Consider the following 26,849-nt stretch of genomic DNA (forward strand, 5'->3'; position numbering starts at 1 on the left):
TCTCACACCGTGTGTGTGTGTGTGTGTGTGTGTGTGTGTGTGTGTGGTGAGAACACCTAACATAGGCTCCCTTAGTAAATCTCAAGTGTACAGTACGGTATTGTTGATTACACAGACTGCTTATTCGACTGTCCCTGTACACTCCCGGCCTCTGGAACCACCATATGCTTCTCCCCTTGTTTGGTTCCAGATGAAAACTCCTGAAGTTCTCCATTGCTCTCTTTCTCCAAAAACCAAGGCTGGGTTGATGAACATTCTCCTCTCCTCAACTGCCAGGAAAGAACTGGAAATATCCCCCACATTTCCACCCCGAAATAGGACTAGATGGGGATAGGGGGTAAGGTTCTACATTTTTGAGAGAGAAATGCTGCTTGGGGACTCTCTCCCTCCACGATGTAAGTAGGTTGAGTTGTCATCTACTGCCTTGCCTGAGGGTGTAATGGACTTTGAGGCTGCCCTTTAAAAAAAAATTATTTTATTCATTAGAGAAAGAGAGAGTGCATGTCGCAGGGGCAGGGGGAGCATGAGTGGGAGGTGGGGGAGGAGCAGAGGGAGAGGGAGAAGCAGATTCCCTGCTGAGGCCGGAGCCCAACTAGGGGCTCTCTCCCAGGACCCAGGGATCCTAACCTGAGCCGAGGGCCCAGGCTGCCATTTCGATACGCCTTGTCTTGGCACGCTTAGCTTTCACTAGCAAGTAGCTAGGAAAACCTGCATAGAACTCAAGGAGCATGTTGGGAGAAAAAGGGGGAATATGAAGAATACAATTCCTTCCCTTCTGAAGTTCAATGTTACTGGAGCCTTTTTGATGGACTGAGTCTAGCCTGGAGACTATGGGCAGGAGAAACCACTAAGTGCCCTTGAGAAGGCACTTGCCAAGAGCAAGGGTAGGTGACCTAGGCTAAATGGAAGGACCTAAGGGGTTACAAGGGTCGGTCCGGTTCTGATATAGTGTGTAGGAGCGGCTGGAAACCCCTCTGGTCAAGCCCCTGGGGCATGACAGAGCCGGTTGGCAGGGAAGTTCAGGAGTGACCCTAAGCGGCAGACAGAAGCAGCGTCAGCAGAAAACCAAGGCCCCCTAGTGGTAAGTCCTGGCATTCTCAGACGCATTGGCAGTTCGAATTTTTATTTTATTTAATTTTTAATTTTTATTTTATTTTATTTCATTTATTTTTATTATTTTATTTTTATATTTATTTTATTTTATTTATCATATTTATTTTAAGTTTGTTTTAATTTTTATTTTATTTATTTTATTTTATTTATATTTTAAATTTTAGGTATTTGTACACTAAGGCTCGTGAACCACGGATACTGTTTGCATTTGGAGATCTCCACTCCCCCCCTTAATAACCCACCAAAGTGTTCTGTGAAGTCTTTGGGTGTCCACCCTCCTCATTGCAGAGAAGTGATAGATGTTTTGAAATGACAGGGTTTTTCTCTAACGTATCCTAGATAAAATTCTTGGGGACGAGTCCTTTCCCCTCTGATCTAGCTTGGGTAGATTTGTTTTTCTCATTTCTTATTTTCTTTCCTATTTTTCCTTTACGCCCACCCCATTTCATAGATAAGTATGTAATTTAATTAATATCTGTTTTCCTCTTTAGCAAGTAAGCTTCAGGGACTAGGGATTGTGTCCCCCATTCCCCAAATAGTCCATCATTTATTTGACAGAGAGAGAGAGAGAGCGAGCACACAAGTAGGGGAGCGAGAGGCAGAGGGAGAAGCAGGCTCCCCACAGAGCAGGAAGCCCAACGTGGGGCTCGATCCCAGGACCTGGGATCGTGACCTGAACTAAAGGCAGACGCCCAACTCACTGAGTGCCCCAGGATTATCTGTCTTGTTTGTTGCTATATCCTCAGCCCCTGGAATAGTATTGGGTATTCATTTATTAAGCCGACAAATCCATCGGGAGCCTCTGTCCTGTGGCGGGCCCTCCCCGAGGCATGGGGGTCTGGAGGGGCTAGTAGTTGGCCAAACACTGACTCTGTTCTTACAGAATTTCTGTGCTAGCAGGCAGAGATGGGGACAAGTATGAACACGGAATCGGGAGTGGTGGTGAGCACTCAGCGCCCGACGAAGCTAAGGAAGGGGCTTCTGCTCCAGGAAGTTTTCTCTGATGGCCCGATATTTGAGCAAGGACCCGCAGGATGGGAAGCAGGAGATTTGGGAGAGTCCTGGGCAAAGGTACGGGCTCCAAGGGGAGAGCATGCTGGGTGGTCCTCACAGCCAGGCCAGTGTGGCTCTGAGGCAGCACGGGGGAGCGGGGGAGGGGATGGAGTGGGACCTTGGAGGCCACCGGAAGGACTTCCACCCTAACTGGTATACGGAGCTACTGAAGGGTCTGGAACGAGCAAAGGATCTTATCCGTGAGAAGGTAATACATTTCTTGCTGAATATATGTGGAATCATGAAACTTCCTTTTTTCTTTTTTTTAAAGATTTTATTTATTTATTTGACAGACAGAGATCACAAGTAGGCAGAGAGACAGGCAGAGAGAGAGGAGGAAGCAGGCTCCCCGCTGAGCAGAGAGACCGATGCGGGGCTCGATCCCAGGACCTGAGGCCATGACCCCAGCCAAAGGCAGAGGCTTTAACCCCACTGAGCCACCCAGGCGCCCCGAATCATGAAACTTCTTAACCACCACTACACTTTGCCTTCAACTCTGCCCATTCAGCTTCCTCTCACCCGGCCATGCCCCGTGGCACTGAGAACTCGGGATCCTCCCGTTTTCTGTTTTCGGTGAGCTTCCGGCACCCCCAAACTTGATGAGCTTCCCAGTCCTGCACTTGCCCAGCACCCAGCCTTGAACATGAGTAATGTCTCCACCCTTCCGTGGCCGGCTGCCTGGGGACAGCGGTGCCATCAGGCCTGCTCACCGCCGTATCTCGGGAGGGACGCAGAAGGGGCTCAGTAAATATTTGCTGGCCGGTGACCGGGTAAAGCAGCCTACTGATTTACTACGTTCCTCTGGGCTTTGGTTTCTGTCTTCCCAGTCTGAAGCTGGACACCGGGCCAGGGACGAGCCCTGACCCCTTCCCTCCCAGACCCTGGTCCTTCTTCTTGTTGCCTTCCAGACGCCTCCAGGCCCCAGGAGGCGTGAGGAACTTGCTCTCAGACTCTGGAGACCTCACTTTAGAAAATCTGTTAAGCTTTCAGCTCAAGAGTCATTGTGTGCCCCCATATATATCTGAGATAAGACAGCCACCCCGCGGTCATTTTTCTAGACTTTTGTTTATTTTATAGCAATTGTCATCATTAGAGAAGTAAATAACACATTTAAAAACCTTCTCAGGGCCAAAGGATGCCAGAGTATTTACAAACATATGGGGTAGCGGTGGCAGGACATGAGGGGCTAGGGCTCGGGAACTGGGGCTCTGCCCAGGCCCTGAGCCAGGCTCGGATGCTGATGCTAACCACCGAGACGGTCCCACCGGCCACAGCGGGGGCTCAAGGAATATTGGCAGCCTTGGGGATCTCTCCGTGGGCCTGATGGCAGGCCCTCTAGCTAACCTGTGGCCCTGCCTCCTGCCCAGGGGGCTCCCCACACCCCACAGGCCAGCTCAGAGGGGCCTCTGGGAAGCACCGAAGACAGGGACAGTGTGGGGGCAGGGGCTGGGCCAGAGATCAGGGATGGCCCGGCCTGCCCCGGGTGGGACAGAGAGAGAGAGAGAGAGAGACACACACACACACACACACACACACACACCTTCACAGAAGAATCGAAAAGAGGAAGATTTTTTTGTGTGTTGTCTTCTAAGTCTTTGTGTCTACGGTGTTATTAATTTTTTGCTATTTGTTTCTTCGACAGTGACATAAACTGAGGTAAACGTCTGTGACCAACACCTCTCCTAAGGGGCAAAGGGTCCCAACCCAACTAGCAGAGGGGGGCACCAGCAGCGGCGGGGGGCGGGCGGCCCGACATGGAGGGAGCGGGCCTGGCTCGGGGCGGCTCCCGGGGTCGGGCCGTTGCTGCCCCTCCCTGTGCCTCTGAACGTAGGGGCCGGGCTAACTAACTACAGTCCCCTTTCCAACTCTAACATTCTAGATACTACGATGAGGGAGAAACTCCCAGAGAGGATCTTAACAGAGAAAGAGAGAGAGAGGGCGCACGGTGAGGGACATCTACTTGGAATCTTGCGTCCGAGTTATTGCAGGAGAGACAGGATGTCGAGAGGCCTAAGGCAAAAAAGGAGAAGTCACGGCTGGGAGAGAGAGGTGGCCCAGATGGGCTCCGGGGGGGCCGGGGGCAGTGGCGGGGGGGCCCTTCTCTGAAACTCGGCCCTTGTGGGAAGAGGGATTGCTACTTACCTGGCACCTGGAGGGCCCCAGGGCCCACGGCAGAGGGGGGGGCCTCCAGAGGGCTGGGCACACGGAGGGGAGCGGGGCCAGGCCCTGGGGCCACCGCACACTGTTTGTAAACTGGACCCAGGCAGGGCAGGGGGACCCATAGCCCTTTATGCGCAGTGGGAATGAGGGATGGGTGGAGAGGCGGGTTCCAGGCCAGAGGGAGGTTGGGCCCTCTCTGGTCAGCCAGGCTCCTCCGAGAGCCGCCTCCAATGGCCTAGAACGCCGGTAGGACCCTGGCAGGTGCGCCCGGGATGGCGGCTGGGCCCCTGCCAGGTGGAAGGAGCGGCCTCACCCATGTGGAGGTTATTGCGGGGTCCCGGGCCTGCACAGCGAGGTCAGGGCTCTCCAGGGAACATTGGGTGAGGTTGGGTTCCTGTTTTGCTGCCTCGGGGCCTGAACCCACCGTTGGGTGCCTCCCGGCCAGATTCCCTGAGGGGCGCGTGGTGACGCACAGGTGTGGACACCCACGGGCAGCGGCCTGGGGAGGATCCTGGGGCCCGGCGGAGTTTTGGAGGCGTCTGGATGCCGGCGCTGAACACACGAGACTACACGCAAACATGGGCATCGACTCACACTCACGCCATGCACACACCTGTTCACACACTCACCCCTCAGGTTTCCATGGACCTCCACCCTCACACCCACGGCGGCCCACTCCAGTACCAGGAACCTGGGAGATGTGGGGACGGGGGCAGCCCCGGGTTGACATGTTGGTCCCCAGCAGAAACCCAGGGACACTCCTGGCCCAGGTCACTGTGTCTGGGCTCAGGGAGCGAGGGTCGAGGGGGTCTGAGGTTCCCCGGCCTGGTGAAGGTGCGGCCAGCAGGGGAAGCTGGGCCGGCCCCCGGGCTCTGCACTCACTCCCGGAGTCCCGGTTCGCAGGGCGGTCACGGCCCGCCCGGCAGCCCTCCCCTCCTCCAATCTGGAGAACAATTCCTTGGGTGGAGGGGACAGGGCTTCCAGGTCCCATCTCGCAGGGGTCTGTGCGGCCCTCTTTCTGGGCTCAGTGTCCTCACCTCAGGGGAATGGGAGGTGGGGTCTCTGGATTCTTCGGGGTCTATGCCTGCGCGCACACACACACACAGACACACACACACACGCACGCACACACACACAGTTTTGCCACATCCAGGCATTTGCTACATTTTGCAGGAGGCTTGGCCTCTCCGCTCCAGCGTCCCAGGAAAGCGCAGGGCGCCGCTGAGTACCACCCCTGCCCTCAGCTCCTCGCCCCCCCCCCCCCGCCAGCGCGCGAGGGCCCTAAGGAGCCCCTTCTCCGCCCCAACACTTCCGTCCCCTTCTGTGCCCGAGCGCGCATTGGGGGGAGGGCGCAGGGTGGGGGCGGCCAGGAGGGAGGACCCGCGGTGGCACTGCGGGTCGGCCTGCCGGGGTTGCAAAGGGCCAGGAGCAACTAGTCGGGGTTCCAGGGTTCGGGGAGGTGTGTGTGTGTATGGGGGGGGGGGGAGTCTGCCCGCAAGCTCCCTTGCTCCGGGTGTCGGGGAGGAGGGGGGCCTCTGAATCCGCGGGTCTGCGGGGCTCGGCTCCCGAGGGCCAAGCCCCCGCCCCACAGGCGGGGCAAGAGGTCTTTCGGTGGCTGAGTCCGCACCGGCCCCGCACGGACGCCCGGGCCCGCCGCCCCGCCCTGCCCGGCGCTCCTCCGTCCCGCCGCCGCGGAAGGGGGGGGGCGGTGGGGTTCGCCGGCGGCCCGGCCCAGGGCGAGCAGGGCGCGCGGCCCCGAGGGCGGCGGAGGCGGCTCAGACGCAGATCTCGATGGCCGTGGCCAGCACCACCTGCCCCTTGCTCTTGTCCGCGCGGCCGTCGGTCCTGCCGGGGGGCCCCGGGGGCGCCAGGCCGGCCTCGGGCACGGGCACGGGCACGGGCACCGGCACGGGCGCGGGCGCGGGCCCGACGGCGGGGGGCGCGGGCCGGGAGCCGCTGCCGCTCTCGGTCAGCACCGTCCGCTTGAGCGGCCCGGGCGCCTCGAGGCGCAGCGGCCCGGCGGCGGGCGGCCGGTCCCCGGGGGGCTTGCGCGCGCGGTGCGAGGGCCGGCGCCGCAGCTCGGACGTGAGCTCGTGCTTGAGGAAGCGGAAGACCTCCTTGGCCGGGCCGCGGCGCTCGGGCTCCAGGGCCAGCAGGCGCTGGAACATGCGCAGCGCGGGCTCGGTGAAGCGGCGCCACTGCGACGGCAGCCCCGGCAGGCGGCCCCGCTGCCAGCGCACGAACTCCTCGAAGAAGGCGTCCGCGCCCGACGCCGCCTCCCACGGGAAGTTGCCGGTGAGCACGCAGAAGATGAGCACGCCGAAGGCCCACACGTCCACGCCCGTGTCCACCGCGAAGCCGTCGGCGCGGCCCGCCTGGCACACCTCGGGCGCCGTGTAGGGGATGGTGCCGCTGACCCGCTTCACGCGGCAGCCCACGCGGCGCGTCATGCCGAAGTCGGCCAGCTTCACGCGGCGGCACTCGCGGTCGAACAGCAGCACGTTCTCGGGCTTGATGTCGCGGTGCACCAGCTGCCGCCCGTGCATGAAGTCCAGGGCCAGGCCCAGCTGCTGCACGCAGCGCTTCACCGTGTCCTCGGGGAGCCCCACCTGCCGGCCCGGAGTGCGGTTGGGGGACTGCGTTGGAGCGGGGAGCCGCGCTCCGGGGGAGGGGGGGGACGGGGACGGCTGCCCCAGCTGCACCCCGCGGCGGCCCCCGACCCCCCCTCCGGTCCCTGGCTGTCTCCTCCAGCCGGTCAGTGCCCGCGGCTGCCACTGCCCATCCTGCGGGGGCCGGGGGCGGGCCGTACGCCTGTTCCCTCCCTGGTCCCCTCTTTGTCACCCCGCACCCTCTTCCCTGGTCCCTGCCCCCAGCGGAGGGTCCTGAGCGCCGTCTCCCGCAGTCTCACCAAGCCCTGTCCGCTGCCACTGCGCCGCCGCTTGCCGCTTCCCTTATAGGGTCAAGGCTCTGACAGGCCTTGCCACTCGCCCCCCTGGGCTCGGGCACAGACTCACCCCGACCCCCACCAAACGCACAGTCCTCCTGGCACCCTCCCCCCACTCCAGGGCGCCTCCTCTGGGAAGCCACTGGTGGCCCCGCTGTCTCGGCTCCCCTCTTGTGTCCCCGCCATCCCCAGATAGGTGCTGGACTTCATCCTGTCCCCCTGCCATTGCCCTGGGAGTGCCTGGCTCCGTCAGCTCCCCGGGGCGGGCAGGCCCTCTCCCATCCCTGGGCTACCACACCAAGTACCTGAGGAGGGATGATGTCGAACAGGTCCCCCGCGGGCGCGTACTCTTGGGCGAAGACATAGCAGTCCTCTGTCTCAAAAACCACATCAAAGACCTTGATGATGAAGGGGCTGGAGGAGAGGCTGTTGGTGATGCTCACCTCCCGCAGGAAGTTCTTCAGCTTCGTCTTGCTCTTGTTCACAAACTTCAGCGCCATTTTCGTGCCTGACGGGGAGGCAGCCACAGCAGTGAAGGTCCCTGAGTTCCTGCGCCCAGTGCCCCTAGGCCTGCCTGTGTCCGCCTACCCCCGCCTGGAGGCCGTGTGGGTCTGTCCTCATCCTACTGGTAGGAAACTGAGGCCCCGGGAGGGGAAAGGACCTGCCGGAGGCCATGCAGTGACTCAGGGGTCAGCCTGGGTCTCCTGCCGCAGCCCGTAGCTCTGTGAGGACCGCCTGCTCCTTCCTCCACGCTCTCCTTTTCTGTCTGACATTCAACACGCTTCTTTCATCTGGTGGATCCCCCCGCCCCACGCCCCCGGACATACCCTCCTGAATCTCGGTCTTGTTCGTTGCTCTCTCCCTGGTGTCTACGACCCTGTGGTGCATCACAGCTGCTCAATGAATGTTTGCTAACTGGATGATAAAAAGGAATTCGGCAGGGAAAGGTGAGTGCCTGCAAGGCCTGTGTCCTCACCTTTGTTCTTGGGCGGCCATCTGTACCCCGTGGGGGTGCAAAACTGTGTGTGGCACACATGTCCACAGAGCACACATGAATCGCAGGCCCTCCCCCTGCACTCACCATTCACAAACCGCTCCTCCTAATGACCCTAGGAGGTGGGCAAGCCTAAGTGCTACCCTATTTTACAGAGGAGGAACCTAGGCACAAAGAGGTTAAGCCACATGTCCAAGGTCACACAGAGAGCAAGGGGCAAAGTTCAGGGAACCCCATGTCCAGAGTTCCCCCAGCTGCTGTCAGCTGGCACAGAGCCCCCCACCCCCAGTGTGTGCAGCTGTGGGAACTGGTTGTGAGTGCCGCTGTGAGCGTCTGGTGTGGGGAAGGCATCGTGCTCCTGAGTGAGAAGTTTCTGGAGATGGGTCTCGTCCTGGCTCAAAGCGTCTCTAGCTGTATGACCTCAGCTGAGTGACTGGATCGCCAGGTCTCAATGTCTTCATCCGAGAAACGGACATGGCCTATGACCTCCCAGAGGCATCTCCCACGCCTCCTGTTTCCAAGGACCCACTCTCAGCTCTGTCTGCCTCCCTGGGGTCAGCCCTGACTTCTCTCCTGAGCTCCAGATGTCCCCAGGTCAGCCCCTCAGCTGTCCCCAAGCACCCCACCCTCCAGCCTGGGCCCTGTACCCCCTCTCAGGTCTCTCTGGGCTGCTCAGGCTACGTCTCTCCGCCGGGACCAGTCTCCCTGCTGACCTCCTGGCTCCTGAAGAGAGCACCGAGAGCCCCAGACAAGTCCCCAGCCCGGGCTTCAAAGCCGGCCACCCGGCAGATACTCACCTGTGCCCTTGTAGGCCACGAGGTCGACCTTCCCGTAGGTGCCCTTGCCTAGCTCCCGGACAAGTTCGTAGTGCTTGGTCACATCACTGGCGGCCAGTGTGCGGAGGGTCAGGGCCTGCATGTCTTCAGTGAGGAGGGGCACGCCTGCACCCAGCCCAGGGGCAGTCCCTGGCCCACAGCAGGGCAGGGAGCGGGGTGGTTCGGGCTCTGGGCAGCCCACGCTCATCTTCTCCCTGTTACGGGGGGAGGTGGCATGAAATGTGATGTCAAGCGGGGGCCCCCTGGTCCACCCACCTTCTTCCCCAGTACCTAGGGTCCCCAGCTGCCAGGCTCAAAATGACCACAAGGGGGCGACAGGCACCTCTGCTGCATTCCTTTTCCCCCAAAGCTTCAGGCCAGACCTGAGCCAGCACTCTGGGGGAGACACCCACAGTCCCCACTTGGTACCACTGGCCTGTCTCGGGCTGTCATTCAGACATGGCATCAGGTGTTTATGTCACACAAAGACCCTCCATATACCAAGTTCACACGGGTGCTCTTATTCGTAGATCTTGATCTGCACCTGCTGCTCCCCAGGGGCTTGCTGTTCAGAGCCGTGGGGACACCACACTACACAAATAGGTAAGGATTCCGCCCTCAGGGTGCCCGGGTGGCGCAGTCGGCTCAGCGTCTGCCTTTGGCTCTGGTTGATCTCTGGGTCCTGGGATGGAGCCCTCCCCCAGCCCCGGTCAGGCCCCCTGCTCAGCGGGGAGTCTGCTTCTCCCTCTGCCCCTCCCCACCCTGTATGTGCGCACACTCTCTCTCTCTCTCTCTCTCTCTCTAAAATGAATAAATAAAATCTTTTATAGATATAAAAAGAGAATCCCACCCTCATGGGACTTACGTTCCAAGAGGGGTGACAATACCCCATGAATTATATATGCTTATAAAAGGTGATCTAGGCTTTTGAGAACAGAAGGCAGGGGGTGGGGAAGGTGAGGTCCGAGGGCAAGCTCACAGTATCTAGTTCTTCAGACAACTCTGGGAGAACGGTGTTGATAGGGCTACACCTGTGGCGGCCTTCCCCCCCTGCCCTGCCACAGACAACACCCCCCCTGCTCCTGTCCACACAGCTACAGGCGTAACCCCAGGGCCCCACCCTGTCCCACCCCACCCCAGTCCCAGACACAAGGCAGAGCGCCCGTCCCGCCAAGCCCCAGCCCTCCCCATCCACAGCCTGACTGACCCCTTTGGGATCCATGCACACCGCACCCACCCGTCAGAGGTACTGACTTGTCCCCAGATGGTGTTGGGGGGCAGAGAGCTGCTGGGGGGAAGAGTCCAGGGCTGGCATGACTGCAAGTGCCCATCTGGGCCTGCATTTCTTGTCTGTCGGTGGGGGTGGGGGGGTTGGGCCGGGGAGCCGGGCTCCCAGAGCAGGTGCGCTCGTGTCTGTGCGTGTAGGGCAGGAGAGGCCCGTGAGGAGTCCTCCGGAAGCCTCTGCCCTCACCTCACTCCCTCCTACCTCCAATCCCAGGTGACTCAGCCAGCACTCCCCCAGCCCCCACCCCTGCGAGCCAGCCCCGGGCTCTCGGAGAGCAGGCAGACTCTGAGCCAGCTGGCCTGGCGTTGGATGCGGCTCTGTCACCTGCTGGCTGCATGGCCTTGGGCAAGCACCTTCATCTTTCCCTGCCTTAGCTTTCCATCTATAAAAAGGAAAGAAGAGTGCCTTCTCCCTATGGGCTTGTGACTTATTAAAAGACTTGGCCGGGGACCTCTGGGTGCCCGGTACCCAGTGAGCCCTCTGTGAGTGCCAGGCGCCTGTGCTCTCTCAGTGGTGGGATCTGTGTTCCTTCTGGCTGGCCTGAGGAGGCTGTGAGCAGGGCGTGCTCACCCCGGCCCAGCGGCTCCCCTCCAGGCCCAAACCCTCCGCTCTCCTCCTCTGCCTTCCCCTTCCCTCTTGGCACGACCCAGCCTCCCACTTCACACGGAGAGGAGGAACATCAGGAGGGAACTTCCTGGCCTCCCACCCAGCCGCAAGCGGAGCTCCATCTGCACGGCCTCCCGCTGGCTGGGGGAGCCGAGGGCCCTCCTCCCCGCCTCTGATTTGGCTCCTGCCCCTTCTGCTGCCTCAGGATCCTGCTCCCCCCGACTCAGCCCCCTTCCCCTCCGTTCAAGAGCAAACCCTGTTCTACAGCACCTTCCCCCGCCACAGCCACTGCCTTGCCTTTCCGAATTCTTTCGGTCTGAATATATGCCAGGAGTCTGTCGGAAACGCCACGCGAATGCCCTCCGCGGGGCGCGTCTGTAGCCTGGACTGGCTCATTTCCTAGACGCCCCCGCCCCCCCCCAGCAGAGGGAGGGATGGTGCCAGGCCCACAGACGCGGGGTCCTGCTGCCCTGACCTCCACCCCCCGACCGGGCTGCGGCACCTGTCACCAAGGCTCAGCGCAGTCCCCGCTCTAACCGGACAGTACTGGGTTCCTCTCACTGCAGCCATCCACTAGGCGAAAGTGGCAGCCTCTGCCCATGATGGTCTTTCCTTGCTTTCCGTGCTGTTAGGGGTCACCCGTCCCAACCTCTGCAGAATGCCCACAGGCTTCCCGCTCCCCGGGTGGGGAGAATTCTGAGCCAGGGAATGCAGGCGATCTGCTTTGATGTGACCGGGACAGGGATGGCCCTTTCTGGGGAGAGTGCAGGCCTCTCCCTCCGGGGTTCCGAGGAGTCCACACCCTCTGGGCCTTGAACTCTTCTCCCTGCCCACTGGGGAGAAACTGCTGGGCTGCTCTGCTGACCTACTTCTCCTGGACGTGGTGTGTGGCCTCCCCGAGGGCCGCGGCGCGGGGCTGGCCACGGGCGTGCACGCACATGCACACACACGTGTGCGATGCTCCCACCTCGGGCTGTGGCCCTGTCCGTCATTTGGGGTTGTTGCTGCGTTCTCTGGGAGACTGCCTGGCCTCTGCAAGTCGCTAGAAGCTCTTCTTACCTCTCGCCCCACCCCAAGAGAGCGTGGCTCGCTCTGCTGCTGCTTTGGCTTCAGAGCTGCACTGTGTAGGCACCAGCCTGCGTCAGGGGTGGGTTTGGGTCCCACATTTGCCCCCTGCGATCCAGGTCCAGCCCGCGGTTTGACCACCACCCTGCGCTGCTGCTCTCTCCTCTCCTCTGCCAGTCCTGCTGCTCGCCTTGACCTCCCGCTGACCCACCTGCAATCTTCTGGATCTCGGTCCCCAGGTCCCACTCCTCCAGGAAGCCTTCCCTGCTGCCCCAGGTGCCGATTCCTGCCTTTGCTGAGCCCCAGGATTCACACAGGTCTGTCTGTCTCTCTCTGAGAGTTCCTGCTGAAATGTCTTGGGGTGATCTCAGCGTTGTCCCCTGTCTGTCCCCGTCAACAAGCCAAGAGGTCTCCGGGGGAAGGGGCTACCTCTGACCCAACTTGCCCTCATCCCTTCCCTCAGTTCCTAGGGCCCGGCACTGGGGGTCTTCACCACTGACCCTCTCTCCTTCACAACCGCCCTCTCCGTTCAGGCCTGTTCTCTGCGAGGCGTCAGCGGACGACAAAGAACTGATCCACACAGCCGTCCCTGCCGCTGCGTCACGGCCCAGGTACACACTGCCTCTGACCCAGTTACCACGCATGTGACTTAAGAGGCACAGTGGGGAGTGACAGAAACAGCACAGGCCTCGGGGCTCAGCAGGCTTGCCCTTGATCCTGCTACGCGCCGCTTTTGAGTGGTGACCTTGAGCAAGTCCCTTGTCTGGGCCTCGGGGACCACACCTTTACGGCAGGGAGAATCCCATCTGTGACAACAGCAGCAGTTAACCCTGAAGTAGGGCCCTGCTCTGAGGATGGGCTCGTGTTCACCATTTAGTGGGTAGGTGTTCTCATGACCCCTATTTTGGGAGAAAGAGAAGGAGGCAGAGCGCCCCATACAGCCCGCCCAAGGTCAGAAGGCTTTGGTTCCAAAGTTGGCGCTCTTAACCACAGTTTTCCCAAGCCAGAATGTTGGGGGAACGTCCCATCCGGATCCCTGGGTATCCAAGTGGGGAAACTGAGGCTCAGGAGAGAGCAAAGCCTGAGCTGAAGCTGCCTGTGCATCCACCGAACGCCTGCGGAGAGCCGACTGGGTGTCGGGCACTGTCCAGGCCCTTCCCGTGTCGTATTAACTCACTTAATCCCCACAACGGGGAAGACAGAGCAACTTCTTTCCAGGCAGGGACTTGAGGCCAGAGAGGAAAGTAAGACATTGTTGCTTGCCGAGGGCTTGAGGGCACGTACCAGCGGGAACTTGATCTAAAACATTTTACTTTCATCCGCCTTGAAGGAGTGGCTGTGGACTTGGGTAACTGTGACCTTTCCAGCAGCAGCTGGTGGAGGCCCCTGACTGCTTTCCCTCCCCTCATCCTGTGTGGTTGACACTATGGTCCATGGTCCACACTCAAGATGACCTTGTTGTTCCGGGGGACCCCCCCATGCCTTGCACCTCGAGTGTGTGTCCTCACTGGCCCCGAGGAAGGCCCTCGGTTTCCCCTCTGTTGCTGAAGGGGGTGGGTGTCACCTGGCCTTCCCCTCAGCACTTGTGGCTGTGGCCCTGTGGGCTGGGTCTTCCGCCACATGCTGGGAGGACTTCCCAAGCAAGAAGCAAGACCCAACCATCTACCACTTCCTGTTGGCACGTGGCTTGAGCAGGGTGTCTCTCTTATATGCATAACCACCCAATGCATTGGTACCTCCCTTCCATAACACACACACACACACAGTGCCAGGCTGGCAAAATTTCACTCGTTGAGTCCTTGTAAGTATCCCAAGAAGGCCAAGATGTCTCCCGTTTTTTAAACAAACAGCTTAACCTAGTACACACCATGAAATGTACCCATAGTAGGCACAATTCCAGGATTTTAGTAAATGTCCATTGCCACGATCAAGTGGTGCTTTCTACTTTATAGATGAAGCACAGAGACCCAGGAGGTTGGCGATTTACTATGCTTCTGGCAAAGATAGCCAACTGTCCATCAGAACTTTGTGTTTCCTCTTTTATAAGGCAGAGCTGTTGCAGGAGCAGGGAGGTCTATTCCCCACCCCCCACGCCCGCCTGGCAGCCAGGTGTGGCCACGTGACCAGCTTCCCCCTAGAATGGGAGCAGAAATGATGGCAGTCACGGATGGGCGGGGCCTCTTCAGAGTGGGCGGGGTTTCTCTCTTTTCTCTCCTCCCACAAGCGGGCCTGATACAGAGGCCTCTGGGTCCTAAAGAGACAGTGGAGGGGCGCCAGGGTGGCTCAGTGAGTTAAGCCTGGGCCTTCAGCTCAGATCATGATCCCAGAGTCCTGGGACTGAGCCCCAAACTGGCTCCCTGCTCAGCCGCGAGCCTGCTTCTCCCTCTTTCTGCCACTCCCCCTGCTCAGTCTCTCTCAAAGAAATAAATAAATCTTAAACAAACAAACAAACAAACAAACAAAGAGAGTGGAGCTAGGAGCTAGGAGCAGCCTGGGTGCCTGGCTGTGGGTAGTCTCTTGCCGATGAAGGTTGCCCACTCTACATCTTATGGAACCCGGAAGTAAATGACCGTTGGGTTAGGGCTCCTGAGTAGAGGGGTTTCTTTGTTACAGCAGCTAGCACTAGTCTAATCCAAGGATTATGTAGCCAGGAGGCCAGAGAGCTAGGATTTGAACCTCTGTGTGTCCAACTGCCTGGAGGGGGTGACCAGTCTGTAAAGATGGGGAGCCTGCTCTTATCCTGTCTCATGGGAGAATAAGAACACTGGCAAATACTTATTGAATGTTTCCATATGCCAAGTGCTGGGCTAACCATGATGGATTAAATGATTTAACAAGCACAAGTCCGGGCGGTAGGTGCTACTCTGATGACCCCATCTTACAGAAAGGGGTACAGAGGAACTGATGGGCTAACCAGTCTGGATCTGAACTCAGGCTGTCAGGCGTCAGGTCCCATGCTCGTATGCACAGTGTCCTCGGAGGCTCCTAAAGGTAAACCCAAGCAGAGAGCAGCACAATGAGACAGTTCTCGTGTCATGACAAGGAGGAAATGCGTTCTCAGCTGCTGGGGGTAGAAAAGCAGAGACCTAGATGTCCCTCTGTTGGGCAATCAGCAGTGGGGGGTTGAGGCTGGACCAAGTGACATCAGCCAGGCCTTTCTTACTCTCATTCTGGAAGTCTAAGATTCTCTGTCCCCATGCGCAGGTCCCCTTCCTCAGGTCACCGCACCCATGCTGTGCCCTTAGTGCAGGCAAACCCCAAGACTAGCTCTAACCAAGCCCTGGCCTGGAAGGAGTGCATCGAACAGATGATGGTGCTTGCTGGGTCACTGCTCTGGGTTCATCTTATGAAATGCCGTGTCACCAAAGCAGCCATAAAACAAAAGCATCGTTTCAGGTACTGAGTGGGGACGGGGGGGGGGGCTGCTCCACTTTGCTTCTGTGGAGAGTGAGGGGCTGGATCGTGATGCTCCCAGCCTACTCGGCTAAGCCGGCTTCAGATACCCTCAGCCCCCTTTCCTGCCTCCAAGCTTCTCCCTCTAAGGCCTCCTTATCCATGTCTTAAGACCACATCTGACCCACGCCTTGCCTTGCTCAGGCATTCAGCCTGTGGTGCTTTTTCCTGCTCAGCATGAACTTCCCTTTCTTCAGGGAATGGCCCCTCTCTCCGGCCACACGGCTCAGGAGAACCGTCTCCACCCAGGCTTCGGGGCAGGCCGGATGCAGCCGGGCTGGCCAGCAGGTTCAGAGACCTGTGACCAAAGCTGACGCCCTGGGATCTAGAACTAGGACTTGGGCTTCAGCCATCAGGAAAGAGATGCCTCCCAGTCCCTGGGGTGCAATGCTGGAGGCAAAGTCTGGAGCTGCCGGGGGCCGGCTTGGCCACGGTGCAAGGGGAGCCTGGCGGAGAGCGAAGCCTCAGAGGAGAAAAGCAGAGTTGTAAGGTGGAGGGATTTCTGGGAACTCTGGGCACCTGGATCCCGGCAGGACTGAAAGCAATTATATTCCTGACCGTTCGTTTCATGCATCGATACGTCTTCCTTTTTGGCTTAAGCCACTCTAAGTTGAGTTTATGTAACTTGCAACCTAAGGATTCCAGAGAAGTATGTCTGTTCAGGCCTGGGCACTGTGCCGGGTGCTGGCATGGGGCGAGGGGGTTAGAGCAATGCATCAGGTAGAAGATACGAACCTACGAACTAGGAAGGCAGGCAAAACGAGGACTCAGATAACCAGGAGGCCAGAAATGCCACGTCAGGGCTCCGGCATTTCCCAGGAGGACGAGACGGAGGGGACCGTCGGGCTTCCTGGAGGAAGTGACACGCAGACGGGCTTTGAAGGGGACTGACAATCCAGCAGAAACTCAAGAGGTGCTCGAAAGCAACCCTCATGCCTTGATCACCTTGGTAGGGCTTAGCCAGGGTGTGACAAACGCTGGGTAAATAATTCTTTACGTGTTCGGTGAGTTGCAACTTTTTCTGTCTTGGTTCTCTGGAACAGTCCCCCGCAGGCACACGGTTAATTTCCCAGGGGCTTGTGTGAGGTACCATTTGCCCTCAGAAAGCCAGTGGCTGGGCTGGGCTGCAGGCCAGGGCCTCTGCACAGTGGGGCGTGCTCCGCCTCTCACAGCCCAGGGGGGCGTGGCTGGGAGTGCCACTGGTGGGGACCGAGAGGCCACAGGTGCTGTGAGAGAGGGAAGTGACAGAACGGCTAACACTGAGGATCCCCGAGGTGCGCCAAGGGCCTCAGAGAAATTAACTTATCTAAGCCTTGCAACACCCTGTGACATGGGGCCTGTTATTTGCCCCAACTTACAGATGAGGAAACGGAGGCCCAGAGCAGTCATGTCCCTTGACCAAGATCATCCCATAAATGGCAGAGCTGGGATTCAAACCCAGGCATGATCACTCCAGTGTCCAAAAGCCCGGCCACTCCGTGTCATTGTTCCTAGATTGGTATCGTGTCAGTCACCACTCATTTTCTCGACATGCCAATGCTTCACATTGGGGCTGTCATCTTCACGGCACGCCTGTGTAACAGAGAAGGACGCAGAGGCCTAGAGGGGTTCAGCAGCCTGCTCCAGGCCACTCAGCCAGGAAAGGGCAGAGACAAGGACTGAACCCCAAACTTCCCTCCTCAACTCTTCTCTACTCTTGGCCTCTGCCCCCACCATCTTCAGCACCACAGGCGAGGACAGCACCCAGGCAGCCGGCACAACTGTGCAAGGCTCGGAGAGGCCGGAGGAGGGAGGCCGGCATGGGCCGAGAGAGGGGCCACTGCAGAACTGGAACCCAGGCCCCCCTCCCTGGGGCCGCTGGAAAGGTAGGGCCGCATACACTGCCATTTATTGAACCAAACCCCTACTGGGTCATGTCCAACTTTTTGCTACTTTAAACAAGAGCTGCCTTGTACCTAAGTCATTTTGTAGCATGCGGATGTGTCTCTATGCTCAGCTCTGGAAACGGGTGGCCAGCTTAAACAGTGAATGAGTTCCGAATTTCTATAGAACGTTCGGTGTCCCCCAGAGGGCCGTGCCACTGGCCCTCCCCCAGCCCTGTAGGAGACAGTGGCTTCTCGGTGGGGCACAGCGGCTGCCCCCGGCCGCCCCCAGCTCCCTCGCCCTCTCTGGGCCTCTGTCTCACTTGCTTTAGTATCCTACTTTGAAATGGGAGGGAGGGGCAGGGGAATAAGAATAGGTTTCTCCCATGCAAGTATTTGCATGAAGGAGCTCCTCCGGAATCCACAACAGACATTAATAAAGGTACTGGACCTTCTCAGCCCTCACTCCCGCTGGTCTGAGCCCTCCCGGTCCCACGGGTACAGTGGTAACTTCCTACCTAGCACCCCCCACCCACCACAGCCCACTCGAGGCACACTGCCCCAGCTCAGCACCCACCATCAGCTCCCATTTCATTCCAAAGTCCTCACAGGAGCCCTCAGTTTACCCCTCTGAACTGTCTCCTCCCTCCCCTGCTCCAGACACGCAGCCCTCCCTGCTGTCCCCCAAACATGCCAGCTCCTGGCCTGGGGGTTGTTCTCTCTGCTCTTAGATGGCCACATGGCTCCTTTCCTCCAAGTTCTGCTCAAACGACACCTTCTCAACTAGGGTTCCTCTACCGCACTCCCCTGATCTTGCTCTAGTGTCCCCGAGTAAATGGTATCCTCCTAACGTATTATATAATCTACTGCCCGGTGAGATCTACCGTGACCCTCTCTCTTCGCCACTAGAACTTCAGCGCTAGGAGGGCAGGGATGCTGGTTTTGCTTCCTGCGGATCCCCCAGCAGCTAGGACAGTGCCTGCCCATCACAGCGACTTCATCACTATTTGGTGAATGAATGGATGCATGAACCAGTCTCTGGGGAGAGGAGTGGGACTGAGTGGACGAAGGCAGGGCAGGAATGAAACTTTTCACTAGGGAAGATCCTTTGAGGTCTAGGCAGTAAAAGTTAGGTGTGGCTGATGGTCCAGACGAAGCCAAGGGGAAGTCACCCCCATCCACCCAGGCTCCACAGCCCAGGGCTGGGATCCCCTTCTAAAGGCCAGAGGAGGAATGGCCCAGCTTGGTTGCCCTGGGTCCCCACAGTGGGCCAGCCCATGCTCAGGAAGGTGGGGGCCCCTGGGAGGTCCGTGACGTCCCGCCTTGAGCAGAGCCCTCTTTATGTCCCTAAGGTGAGGGTCCCAGTCCGGCTCTCTGCTGCTTGCCGTCTTCCCCAGAGCGGGTCCCTGACCCTCACTTGTTTACCCCAGTGCAGAAATGTGTTCACATGGTGGTTCTCCTATCTGCTGCCAGGGAGTCGGGGCCCCCAGAGCCTGGCCCTCTGGCCCCAGGAAGGCCGTGAGGGGTTTGGCGGAGCCCTGGCCCCTGCTGCTGGTCCCAGGGAGCTCCTGACAGCCCCCTGCCTCCCCTTCTCTTCAGTTTCCGTCTATCCAATGAACTATTTAGTGGTTCTTAACTCTTCACGGGTCACAGAAGGCTATGTGAAAAGTCCCCAGTCACCCATGCACACTTTTACATGCAACATCGCGGGGGGGGCAGGGCCCCAGGGAGCCCTCAAGCGGCTCCAGGTAAGGCCTCTCCCTCCCCTTGGTCCTTCAACATGAATAGAGACTCCAGCAAACATCCCGCATCCCGTTCAATAGGAGGAGAAGAGTATTCTGCCATCACTTCCTTGCTTCCTGTCTTGGTACAAATCCCAGCTCCACCCCTCTTGCTGTGTGACCTTGGACAGGCTGTGCCGCTTGTCTGAGCCTCAGGTTGCCCGTCGGTGAAAGGGGGCTGACAAGGTCCGGTGAAAGGGGGCTGACAAGGTCCGTCTAATGGGGTCGGCCTCCGTGAGCATGACACCGGCACTGGGCCTCCGTGAGCATGAAACCGGCACTGGCCGGACAGAGGGGTCTGGGACCATGGGTCGACCTGTCGTGGATTCGCTGCGACTCAGCACTGTCTGCCTGAAGCTTGGTTTTCTACCCTGGACATGGGGGCTGTCTGGGCTCGGTTGAATCTCACCCCCCGAATCTGCGCTAGCCGGAAGGGACTTCGGAGACCATCTGACCCGGCTCCCACGTTTCCAGAAGGGACTTCGGAGACCATCAGGTGGGAAGACAGAGCAAGATCGAGCAGCCGAAACTGCGACAACCTCCTTGCCACTGCCCTCCTCGCTAGGGGCAGCCTGGGGTTCCCCTTGCTGCGAGGCTCTGCCTCGGCCTCCCCTCCAGCTGGCGCAGTCTGCCCTTTCCCTGGGGCACATCCTTGGTGGTTATTAATAGCCTGTGATGCTATCCGCCTGCAGCTGGTGCCCGGAGCTGGAACGGGCTCTCTGCCTCTTCTGGCCCTTCCAGCCAGACCCTGTGGGGGAAGGAGCGGTCCCGGGCCTCACCCCTCCCCACCTGCCTGAGGGCCAAGTGCCTGTGGCAGCCCCTGCCGGTGTGGGAGGAGGCAGGGGCCTTGCTGCCTGGGTGAGGTAGGCGGCCCCGCACCCAGCGGATCAACAGGAATGGAGGGCCGGGAGCATAGAGGGGGCCTGGCACTCGCTGACCGGCCCAGGGGTGGCGGCTGGGGACCCACCAGTGGACAGGTGGCAACCATTGGAGAGACAACTGGGTGAGCCAGAGGCTCCCTGAAGAAATGAGCCCTTCCTGGCTCCAGCCCTCACCCCTTCCTGAGCCCCTAGAGTGGGGAATGAGGCTGGAGCCGAGCTCGGGAGGCTGGAGCCCACATTCAGGCATTCCTGGGGAATTTCTGGCCACGAAGCCCTGCGTAAGTCACTTACCCTCTGTGGGCCTCCATTCCTCATCAGTAAAATGGGGATAATAAGGTACAGGTTAGAAGGTTATTAATAATAGTTAACATTTATGAACCATGTAAAGTACTAAGTCCTTTATGTATATATGGAGACTGGTTTAAGCCTCACGAGTGTCTTTGGAGAACCTATTATTATTCCTATTATGTCCCTTAAAGCTCAGGAAATGGAAACAGAGAAGGAAAGATTAGCTGACGTGCTTGGTGTCACATGACTAAGCGGCTTAGCGCTATCTGTCCGGCCCCACACCGTTCAGTAAATCTCTGTTGAGCACTGTTCTCGGAACCAAGCGAACGGACCTGCCCTCAAGCAGCTTCTTGCCTAGTTAGGAGGCAATCATGAAGGTAGCGAGGAGATGTGGGTCAGAAAATACAGAGTCCTAGAGAGGAAGACAGAGCAGGGAGAGGTGAGGAAATGTTGGGGGTGAGGGGCGAGACCACGGACGGGTGGTGGTCAGCAAAGGCCCCAAGGTGGTGGGGGAGCTTTTGTGGCGGAGGGGGCCATCATGGGTGCAGAGGAGCGGCTGGGGGCAAGGGGCAGAATGTGTGAGGAGAAGTGAGGAGGGAGGGGCAGTGCGCAGGGCCTCGGAGGCCACAGGCCACGGCAAGAACCTGGCTTTCTCTTGGTGACACGCCCTCCAAAACCCTGGCCTGAGCAAACCCTTCCTGAAGCCAACATGTGTGCCAAGCTCTGGGAAGTGAAGAGACAGCATAAACCTGACCTAGCTCACCCTTAGGAGTCTTGGAGTTCAGCCCCCTGTAGCAATTCCACCACCGCCCCAGGCGTGTGGCTAAAGAGGAAGGGAAGAAGGAAGACTTTAAAGCTTCTGCAAAAGTTCCGGGGGCTGCACTGCAGATTCCTCCATGCTGCAGTGCTTGCCTGTCACGGTCCCATGTGAGCAGAGGTGTGGGAGCAGGAAAGCTAGGTGGTCATGTCCAGAACTGCAGCCAGAGCCTAGGTTAGGTCCTGTTGGGCACTTCTGGCTGGCCTTGCCCTTTGAACTGTGTTGAAGGGTGGAGAAGTGGGCAGGATGTTCTCTGAATCCCGGATATGGCAGCCCGAGTAAAGACTTTCCCCTCTGAGTCTCCACGTTTTTACCTGTAAAAGTGGGGCTACCATTCCCTTTCTGCTCAGGACTTGCGGGGACCAACATGAACACCAAACCTTTAGTGGGGTACTCACCGCCATTCCCTTTACAAATATTCATTCACTTAGTCCTCACAGTGACCCTCCAAGGTGGGTACAAGCACCATCCCTTTCTGTAGATGAGAGATCTGTGGCCCAGAGAGGTTAAGCACCTTGCACAAAGTCACACAGCAGGGTCTAGAGATCATGCTTTTTGCCACTAAAATATGTTAACTGGGGGCCTCACTGCCCCTTCTGGAGACAGCTGGGGGGGGTGGTCAGGGCCAGCAGATATCTGAGCTCTCAGGAGGGGAAGATCTCCCTGCAGGGCAGTGGCCTTAGCTAGGGAAGGGGAAGCCATCCCATGATGGTGGGGGGGTGAGGGGAGCGGTCGCGCAGACTCGGGGGACCTACCCTGGAGTGGGGATTCGTAGAGCCTCTCTGGGGCCTGACCAGGAGGACGAGGAGGCTCTGTCCTGTCCAGCCCCACCGAGGTCCCTCAGGGCCATCCCAACAAGCAGAGGCAGTTGGAACATTCTGTGGCTAAAGTCGCAGGGAAGGCGAGCTGGTGCAGTGGGGGAATCACTGTGGCTTCCTCCCTCTGGGACCAGCTCATTTGCATACCCCGCAGGGTGTGGCAGAAGTGACGGAGCAGACACTGAAGTAGCAGCGGCACAGCTGACAGGCTTTCCTTGTAACAGGCTCCTGTAGTCCTCACCCTAACTTGAGAATGAAGGAGCTATTATCACCCCCACAGCACATCAGGAGAAACTGAGGCACAGGACAGCTGCCTTGTCCAAGGTCACATAGCCAGGGAACGGTACAGGGCGGATTTGAACCCTGGGAGTTCCAGGCCAGTTCCACTTTGGTGGCTCCCAGAGGCGGGCAGTGAGACTCCTCCCTCTGGGTTCACGTAGGGCTGTTCTCAGCCCTAAGTGAGAAGGTAGTGCCCCAGGGTCCGGCACAGAGCACTTGACATTGGAAAACGTTCCACCGCTTCCTGCCAACCCCGATATTCCCCGGTTCCCCAAGGGGGGGCTGAGTTGGGAATCCGGACCTGTTCTCTCTCTGGACTGTGGCCCAGCGGTGGCAGGTAGCGAGGAGGGGCTCTGACTGGACCCTTCAGGGCTACTGCTGGGCTTTCTGCGGCCAGAAAGGGGGTCCAGGGAGCAGGGGAGGGAGTGGGTGGTTTGGGTAAGACTCAGGATTTGTTGGAGATGCTGGTCCTGACTCTGTCCTGATGCCCGACCGCCTGGGGCAGAAAGCCTTGGGAGCTCGCTCAGCAGACAGAGCAGGTTCCTCACCTAGAAAGCAGAGGTGGGCAGGAGGCATAGACTACAGAGCGATGGCTGAGCTGCCTTAGATCCCACCCCGAGAGCCACAGCACAAGGTTCTGGAAGGGCCTTCTCGGGCTAGAGCCCCACCCCACCCACCCCCACCCCCGATGGGGTCACGCTTCACGCTCTTAAGCACCACACAGTACGGGCCCTCAGACACTCTCTTCCCCTTTCCTGGGGACAGCAGAAGCCGTGTGGGCTCCGTGGACTGGCGATGGGGAAACCGGAGAGGCGAGACCACCAAGTCACAGTCATCCACTTGCCAAGTTCCCTTGTAAAAAGAGCACTTTTCACATGCCAGACCCTTTCCTAAGCCCTCATAATGCTGTAGCTCACTTACCCCCCCCCCCCCATGACCTTGAGGTAGGTATTATCTTTGTTTTCCACAGAAGTAAACTGAAGCACATGGAGGGTAAGTAACAGACTCAAGGTCACACAGCAGCTAAGTGGGAAGCCCACGGAGTCCAGAGCCTGTGACCCCCAGCAGGGTGCTCTGCTATCTCCCTTGACCTCGGGCTGCTACGGATCTTTATCCAGGAAGATGGCACAGTCCCTTCCAGGGCCATGCCCTGTGGCTGGGGCCCAGTGCTGGCCCCTGGCCCCCAGCCCAGCCGCTTGGCAACACCCGTTGGTTTCGTGAATGTTTAGGGAATGTCAATAATTTTGAGTGACTTCTGGGTCCAGACCCTGCCTGACCAAAACTTAAGAGCAGCTTGAACTCAGTCCTAGAAAGTTAGAGCAAGGAGGAAGCTTATAGTGAGAGAACCTCAAGTCCAGTTCCTTTCTGGACACATGGGTAAACTGAGGCCCAGGCAGCAGCCCTCCCCCCAGAGTCCTCAGCAATGCCTGGGCCTAGGGCCTTGGACTTTTGCTCCTGAGCAAGTGGGACAATTAAAAACAAGTTTTTGGTGGTTGCCTCCTTCTAGCACAATGAGGGGTCACAGGATGGAGCCCAGAGTAAAAGTGGGGCCAGGCTGGGATGCTCTGGCTTCAGGGATTCGGATTCACCTTCCCACTTCGCCCCAGAGGGACACTGCTCTGTGCGGTCCTAACTTGGCCATGGCGGAGGCAAGGAACACCCACGGGTGCAAAACACATACAGACGGAGGTCACGCTCTGGGCAAACATTTTCTGGTCTCCGCCCTGGGCTTGCAAAGCCCAGATACCTACAGGAGGGGCTGGCAGGTCCCGTAAAGGAGTGAGCAGGCCAGGGGAGGCCCCCGGTGAGCTGGAGGGCAGGTGCCCTAAAGAACGTGGTGACTCTTTGGCTCTGGCCTGGGAAGGCCACATCTGATTCTTCAAGAGGATCCAAAAATCAGAACTCGTCTATGAAATCGTATGTTGTTTGCCAACGCGGGCAACAAATGCAAACACGAGAAGAACACTGTTTGGATCACTGTTTGGAGAACCAGAACACTGGAAGCTGTATTTTACCGCAGGTCCCGTACCAAGCGCCGGTCTCTAGTATGGACAAAGCTGCTGCGGCGTAGACAGGACAGACCTGGCTCCATCTCCTGGGGCCCAGGGTCTAGATGCGGAGACGACGTCTCCCAGCACCCCAGGACGCGTCCTGCAGTCTCCAAGCTGCCAGCCATCAGCCAGTCCAACTCAGCTCTGCACTCTGGGTCAGGCCAGTTCAGGTCAAATGGGGAGGTCGAGGCAGAAAGCTGCTTCTGAGCCATCCTGTGGTGGGGCCTCTCAAGTGGAGGCACCAGTCCCAGTGGAGGGAGGGAGTCAGAGGACACAGGGGGAGGAGCCAGAAGTAGAAGATGGTGACTGAGAAGTGACAGCTGATGCCACAAACGGCTCGGACTTGTGCTCAATTCCAGATTCAGGGGAAGCCACTGCAGGTTAAGGAGGAGGGGAGGTCTACTCTCTGTCCCCTCCGGCCTTCTGAGGGTTTTCCCTACTCACAGGGACTCCAATCTCTGCAGTTCGGCCTCTCACTCCACACCTTGCCTGTGGGTCACGTGATCAGACCCCGGGCTCCGCTGGAAATGAACTCCTTCACAGAGGGAGAAGACACACCTGGGTGCTCCTCGTGGCACAGCTGTGATCTGTCTCTACACTGCAGAGTGAGTGGCTCACTCTCTGTCATTATCTCGGGGAGATGCCCCACGCTTGTCCAAGGTCACCCAGTCTTCAGAGCAGCTGGCTTCCCTATAGCTTGGGCTGATGGCACCTGCCTCGACTGTCCTTGAATTTGCAGGAGGGACTGCCAGAGGTCTGGCCCGCAGCACCCCCAACCTCTTCTCCTGCTGGTCACCTCCTCTCTCCTGGGTCAGTGCTAGCGGCCGGTGTGGTAGGGGCACTTGGTATTGAGAATGGGGGAGGAGAGGGGTCAGGCACCCAGGCTCAGGGCCCCCAAGGCTGCAGCAGGAGGATGAACAGGGGTTGCAAGTGTGGGGTCAGGACTGGTCAGCTAGACCTGACCAGTAGGACCAGGCCTACCTCTACTGGCCCAACCGCCAGTGGCCTGAGAGCAGCCCGGGGTCTCCTGACCTGGAGAGACCAGGAAAGAGAATCAGGACGATGTGGGGGAAAAAGCCCTTGAGTCCACAGCCTGGCACCTTACAGACACTAGCTAAAGGTTTGTTGAGTAAATAAATGAACAAAGAGCTCTCAGTGGGGCTACCTGTCCCAAGCCCTGCCTTCCCCAGCATCACCGCTTGCCTATGCAGGGCTCAGAGAGAAGAGACTGGGGGAACCCCAGCGGCCCGGAGTGTTCCCTCAGCAAGGTCCAGACCTTTCTCAGGACCTCTGATCCAGAATTTCAGGGTATGACATCCCCTGGGCCTCTCCTCTGTGAGGCCTGGGGAGCAGGACCTCCCTGAGGGCCGGGCTGGGTGACTGCTGTGTACAGACTGGAAAGCTAAAGCAAGGACCTAGAATGGTCCTTTGGTTGTCCAGGACACACGGATCCAACCTGAGGTTTGGCCCTGGGAATTACGGAGGTCAGGAGAAGGGAAGGTCTTGGGCTTGCCGGCCATGGGGCACATGGGGACAGAAAGGTGCCCTGACCTGAAATGGCTTCTCCGTCCAGACTACCTCTCTTCCCCAGAAACCATTGCCTCACTTTGGAAAGAGCTTGCCCCCTCCTGCAAAACATACAAAGTATGACTTGGGGGACCCCCTCCTTGTGGCCTGGGTGGGGGGGGGCAATGGAATCACGGAGAAAATACAGGATTCCCACCCATTATCTCAAACACACCCCTTCCCTGCGCTCTCACAGACAAAAGACACACACCCCAAACCCCGGCCATCACCCTAGGGCCACAGCCACAGGCCCCCTCACCTGTGGACATCCCCAAATCTTCCCTTCCCAGGGGGGACTTCACTTGGGAACTCAGCCTGCCCTTGGTGGGGGGGATGTATACTCCAAGGACCCAGAGTCCAACAGCTCCTGGCTCACAGTTTTCGGAAGGGTGGGGGGGAGGCTGTCCACCGTCTGCCCTCCCTCCCTCTCCATGGCACGAGGGGCTCTACCACTACTCCCCCCTGGGGCCTGGGGGCAGCGCCCAAACCCCAGGGCTAGGGTGTGAGGTGGGGGAAGGGAGAGGAGGAGGGGGCGGCTCCTCCGAGCGAGACACAAAGAGACGTCCTTCAGCCTCGGCTCCATGGCGACGCTGGGGAGGGGGCAGTGTTCACCCAGGACTTCCTTCCCCACCTGCAGGGTTAGGGACCTCGGCGGCCACTCACCTGGGCCCGGCTTACCTGGGCTGGGGCCGCGGGGACGCCGCGGCGGGGGGCCTGGGCGCCGTGTCGGTTTCCGTCCGCCCGGCCCGGGGGGGCTCAGGGCGCCACAACCATAGGCTGGGATGCGAAGGGCGCCGCGAGGGGCTCAGTCGCCCGAGTCCTGGAGCTTTGGGGGGGGGGGCCCGAGGCCTCCTGCTGGTGAGGGATAGCTCTCGCGCTGTCCTCAGTTCCCTAGATTTGGGGTTCCTGTGGACCGGAATTTGGGGGGTGTAGGAACCCCCTGATCTAGGGGCGTTCCGAGCTGGGTCTTCGTGTCTTGAGGTGTGGAGTTGTAACGACCAGGTTCTTGACCGGGGGG

At 58.9% G+C, this 26,849-nt stretch overlaps 1 protein-coding gene across 3 annotated transcripts in view; it reads right to left on the reverse strand.

Annotated features, from left to right (window-relative positions):
• Positions 1-6,032: 6,032 nt before the first annotated feature.
• SBK1 (SH3 domain binding kinase 1) overlaps positions 6,033-26,849 on the reverse strand; it is a 44,603-nt gene continuing 23,786 nt past the window's right edge. Inside the window, exons 1-4 of one of the 3 annotated variants that reach the window (XM_082714639.1) lie at positions 26,510-26,640; positions 9,062-9,294; positions 7,576-7,778; positions 6,033-6,935 (exon numbers count right to left, since the gene is read on the reverse strand). In XM_082714639.1, coding sequence (XP_082570765.1) covers positions 6,102-6,935; positions 7,576-7,778; positions 9,062-9,287 — 1,263 coding nt within the window. In that variant the 5' untranslated portion in view covers positions 9,288-9,294; positions 26,510-26,640 and the 3' untranslated portion in view covers positions 6,033-6,101. Of the gene's footprint in view, positions 6,936-7,575; positions 7,779-9,061; positions 9,295-26,494; positions 26,641-26,849 lie in introns of those variants that run through there. The other 2 variants (XM_082714640.1, XM_082714641.1) reach the window with 2 other exon arrangements.

The sequence above is a fragment of the Mustela nivalis genome, assembly GCF_964662115.1.
Source record: "Mustela nivalis genome assembly, chromosome: 19".
NCBI lineage: Eukaryota > Metazoa > Chordata > Mammalia > Carnivora > Mustelidae > Mustela > Mustela nivalis.